The sequence below is a fragment of the Carcharhinus amblyrhynchos genome, chromosome 3 (genome assembly GCF_965287045.1).
Source record: "Carcharhinus amblyrhynchos chromosome 3, sCarAmb.v2.hapA, whole genome shotgun sequence".
In the NCBI taxonomy this organism is placed as follows: Eukaryota; Metazoa; Chordata; class Chondrichthyes; order Carcharhiniformes; family Carcharhinidae; genus Carcharhinus; species Carcharhinus amblyrhynchos.
The window spans coordinates 60637481-60654341 of record NC_137326.1 but is presented as its reverse complement, the minus strand read 5'-3'; the positions used below and the strand labels follow the sequence as shown (position 1 = coordinate 60654341).

The 16861-nt window shown below is 43.1% G+C and overlaps 1 protein-coding gene across 1 annotated transcript in view; it reads right to left on the bottom strand.

The window, feature by feature from the left end:
• LOC145341186 (cadherin-related family member 4-like) overlaps nt 1–16861 on the bottom strand; it is a 103918-nt gene that overhangs the window by 39218 nt on the left and 47839 nt on the right. The window contains exons 7-10 of the mRNA XM_080186109.1: nt 15245–15355; nt 13548–13651; nt 10695–10825; nt 1748–1928 (exon numbers count right to left, since the gene is read on the bottom strand). Coding sequence (XP_080042235.1) covers nt 1748–1928; nt 10695–10825; nt 13548–13651; nt 15245–15355 — 527 coding nt within the window. The remainder of the gene's footprint in view (nt 1–1747; nt 1929–10694; nt 10826–13547; nt 13652–15244; nt 15356–16861) is intronic.

The window sequence follows — 16861 nt, the reverse complement described above, 5'->3', positions numbered from 1 at the left end:
TTGGAGGGAGTGCAGAGGAGGTTTACTAGGCTGATGCCGGAGTTGAGGGGGTTGAGCTATGAGGAGAGGCTGAATAAATTAGGCTTGTACTCGTTAGAGTTTAGAAGAATGAGGGGAGATCTCATTGAGACGTATAAGATGATGAATGGGATGGATAGGATAGAGGTGGAGAGACTCTTCCCGCTCAGAAAGGATAGTAGGACTAGGGGGCACAGCCTCAAGATAAAGGGGGGTCGGTTTAGAACGGAGTTGAGGAGGAACTTCTTCACTCAAAGGGTGGTGAATCTCTGGAATTCTCTGCCCGTTGAAGTGGTGGAGGCTACCTCGCTAAATATTTTTAAGACGCGGGTTGATGGGTTTTTGATGAGAGAGGGGATTAAGGGTTATGGGGAGAGGGCGGGAATGTGGAACTGAGCCAAGACAGATCAGCCATGATCTTATTGAATGGCAGGGCAGGCTCGAAGGGCTAGTTGGCCTACTCCTGTTCCTATTTCTTATGTTCTTATGTTCTTATGACCACTCTGATGAGTGCAAGAGGAAAAGCTTTGGAAAAATGTTACTTTGCAGCAATATTCAAGTTCTGTACTACCAACTGATGATTAATTACAATTTTGTTTTCTTTCATACCCTTCGTTCCTTAATCACTGAGCATTAAACATTCAACTTGGTTTCTCAATGTGAAAGCTGCTCAGATTTAGTAGGTTGTATTTAAAACTATTTTCAATAGTCAAATGCATAACATCAGAGTCAGTAAGTATTGAATGAGAAAATGTGTTAAATCAGCCCACCCCACTCCTTCCAAGAGAGCATTTATTTTACAAGACTTCCCACCTTCAATCCCTGATGAAGGAATCTTTAAATTCCATGACTCTAGCTCAACTCTGGCTCTATGTCCTAGTTACCTCAGAAGTGGAAAAAAATATTTTTACGTTGTTAGTTTATTGCTAAATTCTGTCTCAATCAAAAACTTGATGCTTAATTTAAATAAATTGGAGGATTAGCCAATGCAGTGAATTCCTCCCTGGGGGTGGTAATTGAGAAAGGAGGTACAGATTGACAATGCCCTAATACAACATTGGAACATCCCCCATTTCTTTACAACCAGTGAAACACCTTTGAGATGCAGCATTATTGTAATATATGAATGAGGCTCTCAGATTGCACACGGCAAAATCCCACAAACAACACCGAGACAACAGACAAATCATCCAATTTAGTGATGTTTTTGTGGAATAAATATTGGCCAGGACAACAGGAGAGTCCCCCATGTTCTTCTTTGAACTAATGCAATGGAACTTTTTACATCCTCCAGTAATGCAGTTAAATATTTGCCTGGGTTATGTGCTCAGGCCTCTAGAACAGGACTTGAACCTATAGCTTCTAACTCATGATAAGTCTAACTTCAATCTTGTCAAATTGCACTGAGCAAAGAGAGCTCTACTGAAGTTGAAGGCAGTTTTGTGTCATTGTATTCTTTAAGTTTTTAACAATGACAGTCCCACTCCACCCGCTGAAGTACTATTGATTCCAGAAAGTGAATATCCAGTGACATGTTGCCATTGTCAAGACAGTCCACAAAAGCATTCCAGGGAATCAGGGGCTAGGGGGTCAGAGATCGATTGGGAGTCAGTGATTGATTGAGAGTCAGTGATTGGAAATCCACAGTCTTCTGCCCTGTGAGTGATTAACAAATGAAATACTCACGAGATAAAGATCCCAGAAGGAATAATGTGGTTACTGAACTTACACTAGGATTGGTGGAGTGCACTGTGGGTCATTGTCATTCACATCTGTCACATAGACTGTGACATTGGCCAATGCACTGTAAAGATAACTGTCATCAAATGCTACAATCTCCAACAGGTTGACAGCAAGGCCCGGTTTCTGATCCAGGTCGAGGTTGTAAGAAGTTTTGATCATTCCAGTTTCTATAATAATGACAAGTGAGTGATTAGGTTAAACATTGAATTGGACACCAACAGGAAACAGAATAAGGGATGCAATGTTCTTCATTCCCAGTTCTCAACTCGTAACATCCTGTTGCCAAGCATGGGAAAAGTGGGGAATCTCTCTGCTTTGAATTTGTTTCTAGTGCATAAAATTTTCAGATGGTAGACTCACAGTGTACAGGAATGTTATATTCTGTAACATGTGTTAAAAAATATTCACAGACGTTATGTGTATGAGGGTACATTAGTCTCATTAGAATGAAGATTTAATAACTCCCTTTCACAGCAATATTATCCTTGTATTCTACAGTATCATTTTTCACATACTGATGCAGCTTAATGGTGACAAGATCCAGCCATCATTGCATTATAGCAGGCTTTCTGATCATTTCATCTGCAGACCTACAGCTGGTAAAATGCCATAATATTGAGCAAATATTGAGCTAATATTTAGCAGAGCAAAGAACAGCAATACTATTTAACTTCTTTGCAACCCTGGCTTAAGATTCAATTTAATTTTATTATCCTCTCCTAAAATTTTTTGTTCTTAGTTTTTTACCCTCATGAATATCTTTTTCTTCAGGTGGATTTGTAGTATTTCCTTGAGGTGAAAAATTTATTTGGCCATTTTTCTCTCCTTTGGATTGGTTGTTTGTGGTTCTAAAAGTTGTTTGCTTTCTGTTCTCCCTTCCTATAGTAGGTTTTCAGTTCTTACCCAAGCTCTATCCATGTAGCCCTGCCCCAGGAAGATTAACCCAATGTTCAATCTGTAGGTAGCTTCATCTGAACAATAGACCAGAGCCCAGACTCAGCTGATTGAGAGGCTGCCTGCTATCTATCTTCATGTTGGAGCTTCCATATCAATATGCCTCCAAAAAATTCTGCTTTTTCCCTTCACAAACATTAATCCCCATCTGAGACACAGAAATAATTTTGCCTCGTACAGAACAAATTTTTCATTAATGGTTTCAAACATTGTAAGAAAGAATGAACCAGAATTTGCTGCTAAAATAATGTGAGGCTAATAACACTAGTATTTTGTGTGTAATTCGCACACCAAAGTCAGACAAGGGATAGATGTGCAGTTAAACTAAAATATTCAATCGTTATCATATCTGTGTAATAAATATTCCTATGAAACTTATCTGTAAATTCCATGGCCTGGGCCTTGGCTCCTCCTTCTGCGACTGGATCCTGAACTTTTTAACTCACAGACCACATTCAGTAAGGATAGGCAACAACACCTCCTCCACAATCACCTTCAACACCGGTGCCCCACAAGGCTGTGTTCTCAGCCCCCTATTATACTTCTTATACATCTATGACTGTGCGGCCAAATTCCCCTCCAATTTGATTTTCAAGTTTGCTGACGACACCACCGTAGTGGGTCGGGTCTCAAACAATAATGAGACAGAGTACAGGAATGAGATAGAGAATCACGAAACTGGTGCAGCAACAATAATCTCTCCCTCAATGTCAACAAAACGAAGGAGATTGTCATCGACTTCAGGAAGGGTAAAGGAGAACATGCCCCTGTCTACATCAACAGGAATGAAGTAGAAAGGACTAAGAGTTTCAAGTTTTTAGGTGTCCTGATCACCTACAACCTGTCCTGGTCCTCCAAGTCGACACTATAGTTAAGAAAGCCCACCATTGCCTCTACTTTCTCAGTAGTCAAAGGAAATTTGACTTGTCAGCTTCAACTCTCACCAGTTTTTACAGATGCACCATAGAAAGCATTCTTTCTGTTGTATCATAGCTTGGTATGGTTCCTGCTCTGTCCAAGACTGCAAGAAACTACAAAAAGTCCTGAATGCAGCCCAATCCATCATGCAAAGCAGCCTCTCGTTCATTGACTCTGTCTACCTTCCCACCGCCTTGGCAAAACAGCCAGTATAATTAAAGACTCCATGCACACTCGACATTCTCCCTTGCCCCTTCTTCCTTCGAGAAAAAGATACAGAATTCTGAAGTCACATACCAACCGACTCAAGAACAGCTTCTTCCCTGCTGCCATCAGAATTTTGAATGGAGGTACCTTGCATTAAATTGATCTTTCTTTACACCCTACTATGACTGTGACACTACATTCTGCACTGTCTTGTTTCCTTCACTATGAAGAGTATTTTTGTCTGTATGGCATGCAAGAAACGATACTTTTCACTGTATACTGATACATGTGACAATAATAAATCAAATCAAAAATATAAAATATCCATATCTCAGAAAGTTAACTCATGTCCCTTTCAGTCTTAGTGCCCTTGCAACTGCATATAATTGATAATTACTATTAATTGAACTCTCTGGCACTGAAAACTAACTTTAATATGTATAGTATCTCATTCCTTCAGGTTTTAATTGTTTATCATTTTAAAAATGTAAAATTTAAAAGCTTTCTCTTTGTCTCTTTTTTCTCTGAATTTTTTTTCCCTCTTATTTATTTTGCAAACCTGATTTGATATTAGATTCATCCACTCCAGTTTATACTCTCTGCTCAGTCTTTCAGTCTGCTTGGACAGTTGCTTACGCTATTCCAGACATCCTGCTCCCTTTCCTGCACTGTTACCAGTTTCTGCAACTTTCCAGGTTAAAGATTTAAAGCCTGAATGTACAGGCCAGCTCCAGCTCATAAAAGACACCATTAGATGGGCCACTGCAGCAAATTATGATCCAAAAATCTTTGTTTTCTGACTGGAATCAAGGATGCTTCTCCTCAGAGTAGAGAAGATTAAGGGAAGATTTAATAGAGCACAAAATGATCATGAATTTTGATCGAATAAACAAAAATAAGTTGTTTCAACTGGAAGGAAGGTCAGGAATAACTGAAAAGAAGCCTGGAGAGAGGTGAGAGAATTTATTTTTTTGCACAGCAGTTGTTATGATCAGGAATGCACTACCTGAAGTAGTGCTGGAAGGAGATTTATTCGTAACATTTGACAGGAAATGACAGGACACAGCCTCAAGATAAGGTGGGGGGGCGGTTTAGAACGGAGTTGAGGAGGAACTTCTTCAGGGTGGTGAATCTGGAATTCTCTGCCCGTTGAAGTGGTGGAGGCTACCTCGCTAAATATATTTAAGAAACGGGTAGATAGGTTTCTGATAGACAGGGGAATTAAGGGTTATGGGGAGAAAGTGGGAAACTGGACACTGATCCACTTCAGATCAGCCATGAACTTATTGAATGGCGGGGCAGGCTCGAAGGGCTAGATGGCCTACTCCTGCTCCTATTTCTTATGTTCTTATGTTCTTAAATGCAAATTATTTGAGGTCAATGGCAGAAGAGGATGGGAGTGAGACTAATTGGATAACTCTTCCAAAGAGACAGCATAGTCACCATAGGCTGAATGTACAGTATCCACTCATTCACCAAACACGAAATAACTAACACGCTGCATCCTTGATCTCAACAATTGAAACTATTGAAAACAAAGACCTAATAGTTGGCTTACAGTGGCTGGTCCGACCAGTACAAATAAAGCTCCTTACTGATCAGATGCAAAACCTCATCTCCTCTTGATCCAAATTTTTGGGGTGGTGTCACTACTGGATGGAATTCTGTCTCTGGCCTCCAGAGGTGCTGCTGTGCAGTATCAGGAAATTAATTCTTACACTGTCAATTGCCACCATCTGCTGGAAGATAGTCAGAACAGCAAGAGTCCAGCTAATTGTTTCCTAAATTTCAAAGATTTGTTTATTCTAAGTACTGGATGTTTGTAATTTGGAAATAGATTGTAGAGAACAATCAAACTATCAGTTACCTGCATGCAACCACACAGAGGGGCCAGTCTTACCGTTCGTCATGCTGATCGATTGATGTGGCTGGCTGATAAGATCACAAGAAAGGTGAAAAAGTGGGTTTGCATATGTTTTCTTGCCTCTCGTGCAATTGTAATCGAGGTTGATTTAATTTTTTGAGGTAATTTTAATATTATTAGTGAGTCACAGATGCAAGGTTCGCTTGTCTTAATATCTTCGCTGGTGAGAACCTCACTGGTGAGAATCCCTTATTACTCCCACCAACGGGGACTAGACGTGATGGCCTCATGGTTGGGACAGGAGGCCACTTAGGCTCCTCCGGGTTGTGGGGGGGCAGGTGTGGTCAGTGACAGCCTGGCACCCTGCCAGGCCCACTGGGCAGTGCCAAGGGGGAGGTCGAAGGGAAAGGGGCAGTGTCTGTAGGGAGCAGGCCCATGACAATGGGCGTGGCTATGACAGGACGTATTCTGTGTGGGGATGGGGGTGGGAATTGGCTGGAGTGGTGATTGACCGGGTGGAGTCATGAGCAGCAATCGACTGGAGTTTGGGTGATATCCAGGGGGGTGAAGGTGGGGGTGTGGGCAATCGGGGATGGTTGGGACCGTGTCCGGGGGCAATCAGTGTGGTGGTTGGGGGGGGTGGTTGGTGGCGTGGGGAAACAATGATAGATCTCCCACTGCACAGTGTAAAATTGTACACGGTGCACTGGGAGATCAAGACAGATGTAAATAGCACCCCAGAGCCAGCTTCCTGATGAGAATAGGCTCCACTCACTCCCCCTGCTGGCAAGTATCACACTTTGCCTAATTTGTTTTCTAACAGCGGTAAGATAGCATCTGGGAACTCGCGCAAAAAATGGGCATTATTCTCTCATGCTTTTACACCCGTTCCTCACTTAAAATTTTTTTTGTAAGGTTGCCCTTGAGATTAGTTATAGTGACAAATTTTCAAGAAATTAATTAGAATGTTGGCTCCAATTGGGGTGATGAGGGAAGCCCCTGAGACCTCCTCGGTAGACTGGAGAAGAGGTTTACTCAGGTTATCATCGAGGTGTCTTTCAAAGATAGCACTCCAATCATGCCAAATTTTAGTGGCTTGTTTAGCCCAGCCCCGCCTGTATGATAGCATGAAACATGCGCACTTGATTTTTTTTTGGCAGAGTGTTATGAGATCTAGGGAGAAAATGGACCAATTTTTCTGGGGAGAAGCACACCAGTTTGTTCACTGGAAACAACACTGCCATTTTTTGGTAAGAGTTAGCCCAAAGGTTTCCCCACTCTCTCAACAGTGCATTCCAGATTCCACTGTGTAGTAAAACATCAACTTTTGTTTATTATGGCAATTCCTTAAATCAGTGTACTCTAGATTTTGACTCTTTTACCAATGGGAACAGTTTCTCTCTATTTTCCTGTCCAGACTCCTCATAACTTCAAACACCTCAATCCAATTTCCTTTAAATCTCCTTTCTCTGCTCCAGGAGAGAAGCTCCAACTTCTCTAATCATAGAACTGAAGTTCCTCACTCCTGGTCCAATTCTAGTAAATCTCCTCTGTACCCTTGCTAAAGGCTTTGACATCGTTCCTAAAGTGTGGTGCAGAACATTCCAGCTGATGCCCAAGCAATATTTCATTAAGGTTCAGCTGAACTTCCTCTTCAATGTTCTATGCCTCTATTAATACCCTGTGATGGCCAGGATCTTTTTTGCCAGCTTTATCAACTAGCTCTGCCAAAGGCTTGTGTATACATACAGCCAGGTTTCTCCGTTCTTATACTCTGTTTAAAATTATATCCCACAATTTAAAATTATACCCTTGATTTTATATTTGTTGTTGCTCACTCTTCCTGTCAATGTATATCACTTCACCTTTTCTTGCTAACTTCATCTGTCTTGTGTCCGTCCATTTCACCAGTCTGTCTGTGTCCTCCTGAAGCCCATTACTATTACTCTTATTTGAAATGATGCTTTTTATGCCCAAATCCAGGTCATTAATATATATCAATCCCTGGGAAGAAACACTGTACATTCCCAAAAAACACTGTCCCAATCAAACACTCCCAGGACAGGTACAACACGGGTTTACATAAAGAATTAATCTTCTTTTCACTACTTCAACATTGTTCCTCAAGTTCCAACCTTCTATGATTGTAATGTCTCCATCTAACCCATCAGACATTTGAGTCTCTCTGAATGTGATCATTGATAATTTGGAATTATTGTGGGTTTTTTTATTGAGGACCAGTTTTCTGCTCTTGTTGATAGGGGAAGATTAGGGTCAGTCAAGGACAGTAGTGGGCAGTTGTGCATGGAGTCCAAAGACATAGGAGAGGTTCTAAATGAATATTCTTCGTCAGTATTCAAACAGGAAAAGGACAATGTTGTCAAGGAGAATACTGAAATATAGGCTATTAGACTAGATGGGATTAAGGTTCATAAGGAGGAGGTAGCAATTCTGGAAAGTATGAAATAGATAAGTCCCCTGGGCCAGATGGGATTTATCCTCGGATTATCTGAGAGGTTGGGAGGAGATTTCAGAGCCTTTGGCTTTGATCTTTAGGTCATCATTTTCTACAGGAATAGTGCCAAAGACTGGAGGATAGCAAATGTTGTCCCCTTGTTCAAGGAGGGGAGTAGAGACAACCCTGGTAATTATACACCAGTGAGCCTTACTTCTGTTGTGGGCAAAGTTTTGGAAAGGATTATAAGAGATAGGATTTATTATCATCTAGAAAGGAATAATTTGATTAGAGATAGTCAGCATGGTTTTGTGAAGGGTAGGTTGTGCCTCACTAATCTTATTGCGTTCTTTGAGAAGGTGACCAAAGAGGTGGATGAGGATAAAGCCTTGATGTGTGTACATGGATTTCAGTAAAGTGTTTGATAAGGTTCCCCATGGTAAGCTATTGCAGAAGATACGGAGGCATGGCATTGAGGATGATTTAGCGGTTTAGATCAGAAATTGGCTAGCTGCAAGAAGACAGAGGGTGGTGGTTGATGGGGAATATTCATCCTGGAGTTCAGTTACTAGTGGTATACCGCAAGGATCTGTTTTGGGGCCACTGCTGTTTGTCACTTTTATAAACGACCTGGATGAGGGTATAGAACGATAGGTTAGTAAATTAGCGGATGACACTAAAGTCAGTGGAGTTGTGGACAGTGCAGAAGGACGTTGCAGGTTACAGGGGGACAGAGGTAATCTGCAGAGCTGGGCTGCGAAGTGGCAAATGGAGTTTAATGCAGAAAAGTGTGAAGTGATTCACTCTGGAAGGAGTAACAGGAATACAGAGTATTGGACTAATGGTAAGTTAATTGGTAGTGTGGACCAGCAAAGAGACCTCAGTGTCCATGTGCATAGATCCCTGAAAGTTGGCACCCAGGGTGATAAGGTTGTTAAGAAGGCGTACAGTGTGTTAGCTTTTATTGTCAGAGGGATTGAGTTTCAGATCCATGAAGTCATGTTGCAGCCGTATAAAACTCTGGTATGGCCTCATTTGGAGTATTGCGTACAGTCTGGTCGCCGCATTATAAGAAGCATTAGAAAGGGTGCTGAGGAGATTTACCAGGATGTTGCCTGGTATGGTGGGAAGGTCTTATGAGGAAAGGCTGAGGGACTTGAGGCTGTTTTCGTTAGAGAGAAGAAGGTTAAGAGGTGGCTTAATAGAGGCATACAAGATGATCAGAGGATTAGATAGGGTGGATAGTGTGAACCTTTTCTCTCGGATGGAAATGGCTAGCACGAGAGGACATAGCATGAAATTAAGGGGTGATAGATATAGGACAGATATCAGAGAGAGGTTCTTTACACAGAGAGTAGTAAGAGCGCGGAATGCGCTGTCTGCAACAGTAGTGGACTTGCCAACATTAAGACATTTAAATGGTCATTGGCTAAACATACGGATGATATTGGAATAGTGTAGGTTAGATGGGCTTTAGATTGGTTTCACAGGTCAGCACAACATTGAGGGCCGAAGGGCCTGTACTGCGCTGTAATGTTCTATGTTCTATACCCAGCAGGAACTGGACTAAAGCAGTCCTTGCTCATCCCTCATTGGATTACTCCAGCCAATGAGATGTCCATACCATGGGCTTGGGCTGGATTGAAGCCCATGGATTCAGGTGGAGGGTCATCACTGTTACCTCATTGCCCAAGGAGTCTGATTGAATTGTAGAGATATGAGTGGTGATCTCTGTCTCAGATGTGAGGAAGTGACATTCAACGGTATTTATTTATTTTAATTCTTCATGAGATGTGGGTAACACTGGCAAGGCCAGCATTTGTTGTCCATTCCTAATTGCCCTTCAACTGAGTGGCTTGCTAAGCCATTTCAGGGGCAGATAAGATATCTGGAGTCACGTGTAGGCCAGACCAGGGAAGGATGGCAGACTTCCAGTGAGCCAGGTAGGTTTTTATGGCAATTGAGGGTAGCTACCATTATTGAGAGTAACTTATTTATATTCCAGATTTATTTAATTCAATTTAAATTCTATCAGCTGCCATGGTGAGATTTGAACATCAGAGTTTATTCAGGGACACTGGATTATGAATCCAGTGATATTACCAAAACACCACTAGCTCCCTGACACCTGGTATCCAAACCCCAATCTAAATCCAGTTGAACGGAGAGACTGTATCTGTGCAAAATAGTGTATAGAGGCAAGTCACAAGCATTCACCTCAGCAAAATACAAAGAGAATTAATGAACAAAATCAGCCAACACCAACATGGAACTTGCTCAAAAACCGAAGGTCCAAACAGTTTAGCTACAATCTTGATAGTCATGGGATACGATGATGATGGAGTTGTCATTAATCAATCTCCATCACACAGGGTGAGGAAAATTTCATGGTGAAAAGAATGTTCCGGTCCCATCAAAGTTAACACACATTGGAATGGCCCCCTGTATCCTGCATGAGGGAACTTGCTGCAATAAAGTCTGTGTGTTAGTGTTACAGATTCACCCTTCACACAGTTTGCTGATGGAGTAACTTACCCTCACCAATCTGGAAGGATGGGTTGAAGGTTTTCAGGTGGTAGTGTACCTTGTCACCTGTAGCAGTTACTTTTGCCACGTAATACTCAGGCCCTTGATTCTCTGGGATGCTGACAGTTATTGGAGCAGATCTGCAGGGGAGAGTTCAATTAGCAGGACAACAAGTTCAGAGTTCAGCAAGATCACGGTCCTGTCCACGAATGTGGACAGCAGTTGTTTCAGAGATGACCCAACAATGAGCAACTGTCTCCTGTGGGAGACAGGACCTTAGCTGTGATGTTCACTCAGATGTTTGACAAATAAAATATCGTATTGGGATTGGAGCCACATGACCAGTGTTGCCTTTTCCAACCTGCCCATACATCCAGACACAATAATATCAGAACTTGTGAGCCAAACTGGAGCTCAGGTGGAAACTGAAACACAGCACTCTCAGAAAGCTGGTGCCTGGGAGTGTGGGACAGTAAGAAGTCTCACAACACCAGGTTAAAGTCCAACAGGTTTATTTGGTAGTAAACGCCACTCACCTGAGTTCACTCACCTAAGTTCACTCCCCTGATGAAGGGGCAAACACTGAAAGCTAGTGGCATTTACTACCAAATAAACCTGTTGGACTTTAACCTGGTGTTGCGAGACTTCTTACCCCAGTCCAATGCCAGCATCTCCACATCGTGTGAGATTGTACCAGGTCTGACCCAGTTGTCCAGGAAAGGAGGGGTTTGGGACGGTAGTAGGATGAGAAGAGGCATAGAAAGTAGAAGCAGGAATAGGCCATTTGACCCTTCGAGCCTGCTCTGCCATTCATCTTGATCATGGCTGATCATCAAATTCCATATCCTGGACTCCCCTGCCTCCTATATCCTTTGATCTCTTTAGCCATAGCTGGCATACATCATTTTATTTATCTCAGTGTAACCTTTCTGCTCTTGTTCCACCCACCCGACTCGGTCTGACTCACCATCCCTCTTCCTCCCAAGATCACCCCACACCACAGAGGACTGTTGCTCTGTCAGCTACACACTAACTGCAAACTGCCAACAGAACCTGCTAAAGCTGCAACAAAACAGAGTTGTTGGAATCCTGTTGCTATGGTGCCTGACACCCACACTCCTTTTCATGTGTGTATTCACCATTGTAAGAACATCAGTGATAACGTTGAATAATTGCTGACCTGGGGGTGTCTGGCTCTTTTTCAGCTTATTTGGGGCCCTGATAACAGAAACCAGGAGGCTGATAATCCCATGGTCACAGATTGTTTTGCCCTGGCAGCCACTCGTCCTTACTCTCTGTGACACCAGTTACACAGCTCTGTGACACTGAGTGGATGTCAATCCCAGTGTGCTCCCGAAGCACAAACACCAGGAATTTTGAAACAAATCTCTGCCAGGGTGCCAGCAGGGGGGCTAGGGATTGTGCTCAGTACCTCATATCTAATGGGGTGGGGGTGACGGGGTTGGTGGAGAGCCAGTTACCAAACGTCATATAGATGGAAGAGAATTCCAGATGGGACCGAACCAGGCTTGGTTATACTGCCTGACCATAGCAATTAGCTCTCTCGGTCTACACTTAAATACAGGGAAGAGCCACTTGGACAAGACACCAGGAAATTATTGATCTCTCTAGAATCACTGAAGGGGAAAGACAGAGATAAAATGCCCAAAAGCCGTTAGAAGTAACACTCTCAAGGGTCAACACTTAGGATGGAACGCTCCCATTTTCAGACTGAGTGCAGTGGTGGGCAGCTCAAGTGGTGCCTTTTCCGCTGGTCAAACTGACAGGATCCTGCATCAGATTTTGTGTTTAAACCATAAGACATAGGAGCAGAAGTAGGCCATTCGGCCCATTGAATCTGTTCCGCCACCATTCAGTGAGATCACACAGCTGATCTGATATGATAACCCTCAACTTCACTTTCCTGATTTATCCTATAATCTTTGATTCCCTTACTGATCAAAAATCTGTTTATCTCAGCCATAAACATACTTAACAACCCAGCCTCCTCAGGTCTCTGTTGTAAAGAGTTCCACAGATTCACTACCCTCTGAGAGAAGAAATTTCTTCACATCTCTGGGATGATTTTGAGTATGCACTCTCTATCTGTGGGAATAGCAAAATACACTCAAAATCTGGAGAGCATAATTTGCAGTGGCGAGTTTCCAAGTTTCGATCTTACTGGCACCTCACCAATGGTGTGGCCTGAAACACACCATAGGACCATAGAAAGCTCATTTTAATGCGTTAGCATGTCATTAGTAAGCACTCTCTCTCGGATATCCCCCCCGCCCCAGATATTCAGCAGGTACAGTGACATCACGCCAGCACCACTTAAGATAGATTCACGTACACGTGAATCTGTTGTGGGGGTTTCCCCATGGTCGTGAAGGTAAGTATAGGCCCTGGGGGAGAGGGACCTGTCCAGGCAGTGGCCAGGCAATGTCCCCTGGCACTGCCCATTGGCACTGCCAGGTTGGCACCCATATACAGAGGGAACACAGATACAGAGAGGACGCATACACTGGCAGAGAAACACACAGTCAGAGTAACACACACAGAGGAGCTCACAGTGAAAGAACACACACACACACACTGAGGAGCACACACACACACACACACACAGAAGTACACACACACACACACACACACAGACACACACAAGAACACAGAGAGAGGAACAGAGAGAGAGAGAGAGGAATTCATACAGAAACAGATGGAACATACAGTATACTGCCCCAGTACACTGTTCAGTTTCACTACCCAGTACTCTGACTTATAGTAATGTCACCAGGGAGTTTTGGAATGAATTAGTGCATTTTAATCGAAGATTTATACATGCACAACCTCGTGTATACTTACGTGAAGATTGGAGGATGGTGATTGACTGGAATCACAACAATTCTTAAAGTCCCAGTACAAATGGTTTCTGTGTTCTGTGTAACTGTGACGTGGAGTTCAAAAATCTGATTGAACAAAGAATAAGTACAGCCTTGACCATCAACTCGATTAACACTCATTGCATCCACTAAACACAATGTCTATTGCTCACTATTTTCTTGCTGGTTCCCATGCTGGAGACCTGAGTAATACAGAGCAGCATGATTTAACTAATTAATAGCAACCACCCTCCAAGTGAACACAAACTGGGATTGGCAGGAACATCTCACTGCTGGAGCTGGGATGAAAGGGAATCTCTCACTGCTGGAGAGAGGTTCAGGAGGCATCTCTCGCTATGGGAACTGGGATCAGAGGGAATCTTTCATTCTACTGGAGCTGGGAACAGAGAAAATCTCTCACTAGGGGAGCTGGAATCAGAGAGTGGATAGCACTGCCAGCTCACAGCGCTAGGGACCTGGGTTAGATTCTGGTCTTGGGTCACTGTGCAGAGTCTGCACGTTCTCCCTGTATCTACATGGGCTTCCTCCAGGTGCTCCAATTTCCTCCCACAGTCTGAAAGACGTGCTGGCTAGGGTGCATTAGCCTTGCTAAATTTTCCCTCAGTGCAACTGAACAGGCGCTGCAATGTTGTGACTAGGGAATTTTCACAGTAACTTCATTGCAGTGTTAATGTAAGCCTACTTGTGGCACTAATAAATAGTAAGTAATCTTTCATTACAGGAGCTGGGATCAGAGAGACTCTCTCATTCTGCTGGAGCTGTGATCAGAGAAAGTCTCTCATGTGGGAGCTAGGATAAGAGGAAATCTCTACTGGAGCTGGGATCAGAGAAAATCTCTCACTCTATTGGAGCTGGGATCAGGAGGAATCTCTCACTACGGGAGCTGGAATCAGAGAGAATCTTCACTACTGGAACTGAGATCAAAGGGAATCTCTCACTTCGGCAGCTGAGATCAAGGGGAATCGCTCACTATAGGAGCTGCGATCAGAGGGAATCTCTCACTTTGTCCATAAGGATCCAGGATAATCCTCCCTCATGATCACATTGGTGGCACAATGTTTAGCACTGCTGCCTCATAGTCCAAGGGACCCAGGTTTGATTCTTAGCATGGATCATTGCCTGTGCGGAGTCTGCACATTCCCCCCGTGTCTGCCTGGGTTTCCTCCGGGTGCTCGGGTTTCCTCCTACAGTCAGAAAGACATGCTGGTTAGGTGAATTGACCATGCTAAATTCTCCCTCAGTGTACCCAAACAGATGCCGGAGTGTACCAACTAGGGGATTTTCACAATAACGTCATTGTAGTGTTAATATAAGCCTACTCGTGACATTAATATGTAAGCATAAAAAAAACGTTTGTTTTCTTTTTCTGAAGACTATGAGGACATGGAATTCTGTCTCATTCAGCATCAGAAGTCTGCCAAAGAATTCCTGGATCCCAGATACACAGAGAGCAGGAATTCCGCTTGGGTCGGCACCCACTCAAGAAGAGTTGTCAGCGTTTCTTCACTGAGACAAAGGATACCCAGAAACTAGGCTTCAAATGCCTCAGCAACCCATAGTGCTTTTGTCAAATCAATGTTAAAACCATTCCACCAATCAATCGCTTCAGTTCCCCTTCTAATAAAGAAGTAATAAAATCCTAGACAAAGTGGATTTTACCCTCTCTTCATTGTGATGTCTGAAACCATTCATTGGGATGTTAATGCTGCCTGATTGATCCACACTGAATTCATCTTTCGCAGAAGCAGGAACAATGTCAGTGATTGTATACTGTAAGCAAGGACGTGTAAAGTTAGTAAATTATCCAAATGATACAGCCACAACTTTAACAGTCTCATGCAGGCGACATAGATTGAACAAAACACAAACTGCTTTATCTGTATCAGCCCGCCTCAATGTGTTGCACTCCCGTACCTGAGTCAGAAGCTCATTCAGCTGCATTGCAGAGGTACCTGTCCAGCACTGAGGGACTGCTGCACGTTCAGAGATATTTTTGACAAGGCATTAAACTGAGGCTCTGTCCACCCTCTCAGGTGAACATAAAAGATCTCATGATGCAATTTGAAGAAGAGCAGGGGTCCTCCACAGGTTTTCTCAGAGGTGAGACTATTATCATGGCTGACATCTTACAAAGAACAAAGAACAACCTGGCACGGGAAACAGGCCCTTCGGCCCAACGAGCCCACGCTGCCATTTTAAAGCATTTTCCTACACCTACCGTGCCCCGTGTGTATGAAAATGGTACCCCTACTGTAGCCAGATTCAGGGGAGAATAGTGTAGGGTCAATTTGGTACAATTTAGATGTGACATTACAGATAGACCAGCAAAATTTGCGCTTCATTTTTACCATTTCTGTCTGACAAAAGAGCTTTTTTTTCATTTCCTTTATTTGAATTGTTATTTTCATGGCAGTACTATTTTAATTTGGAATTTTTAAATTAACTCATTCATTATTTATTTTCATGGAATTTGGACATTGCTGATTAGGTTAGCATTTATCATCCAACCATAATTGCCCTTGAGAAGCTGGTGGTAAGCTACTTTCTTGAACCACCACCACCATCCATGTGGCTAGTGGGAATGGTGATCCAGGATTTTGACCCAGCGACAGTGAAAGAACATTGATATTGTTTCAAGTCAGGAAGTTGTATGGCTTGGAGGGTGGTGTCCCCAAGTGCTGCTGTCCTTGTCCTTCAAAGTGATAGTAGTGGGTTTGGAAAGTGCTGGTGAAGGAGGCTTGGCAAATTGCTACGGTACATAAGAGCAAACTATGGCCCATGAGCCACATATGGCTTCCACTGGGAGCTTCTAATCCAGCCTGCTGATGCCGTGGAAAAGCACTACAAGATGCACTGGCAGACATGGTGCAAGCTTAGTGAACATGTCTAATTGTTCCTATCACATTCGTCCTTCTTTGCTATCCAAAATATTTGTGTCCCAATGCAAAAACCCCCATTCCCCATTGGGACATCTATCACCTCATTCTTAAGTTTCGCTTTCACTGACCTTCATTCTCCCATTAACACATTCTGCTATCTTACCTTTATACAACTACCAGCATCTTTTCCTGTCATTAACACTTTCTCTTTCTTGTTACTGATAGGCATAGAATCCCTGCTGTTTAGAAGGAGGCCATTCAGCCCATCCCGCCTGCATTGACAACAATCCTACCCAGGCCCGTAACCCTGCATATTTACCCTTCTAGTCCCCCTGACACTTTGGGGCAATTTTTCATGGCCCATCCACCTAACCAACATACCTTTGGACTGTGGGAG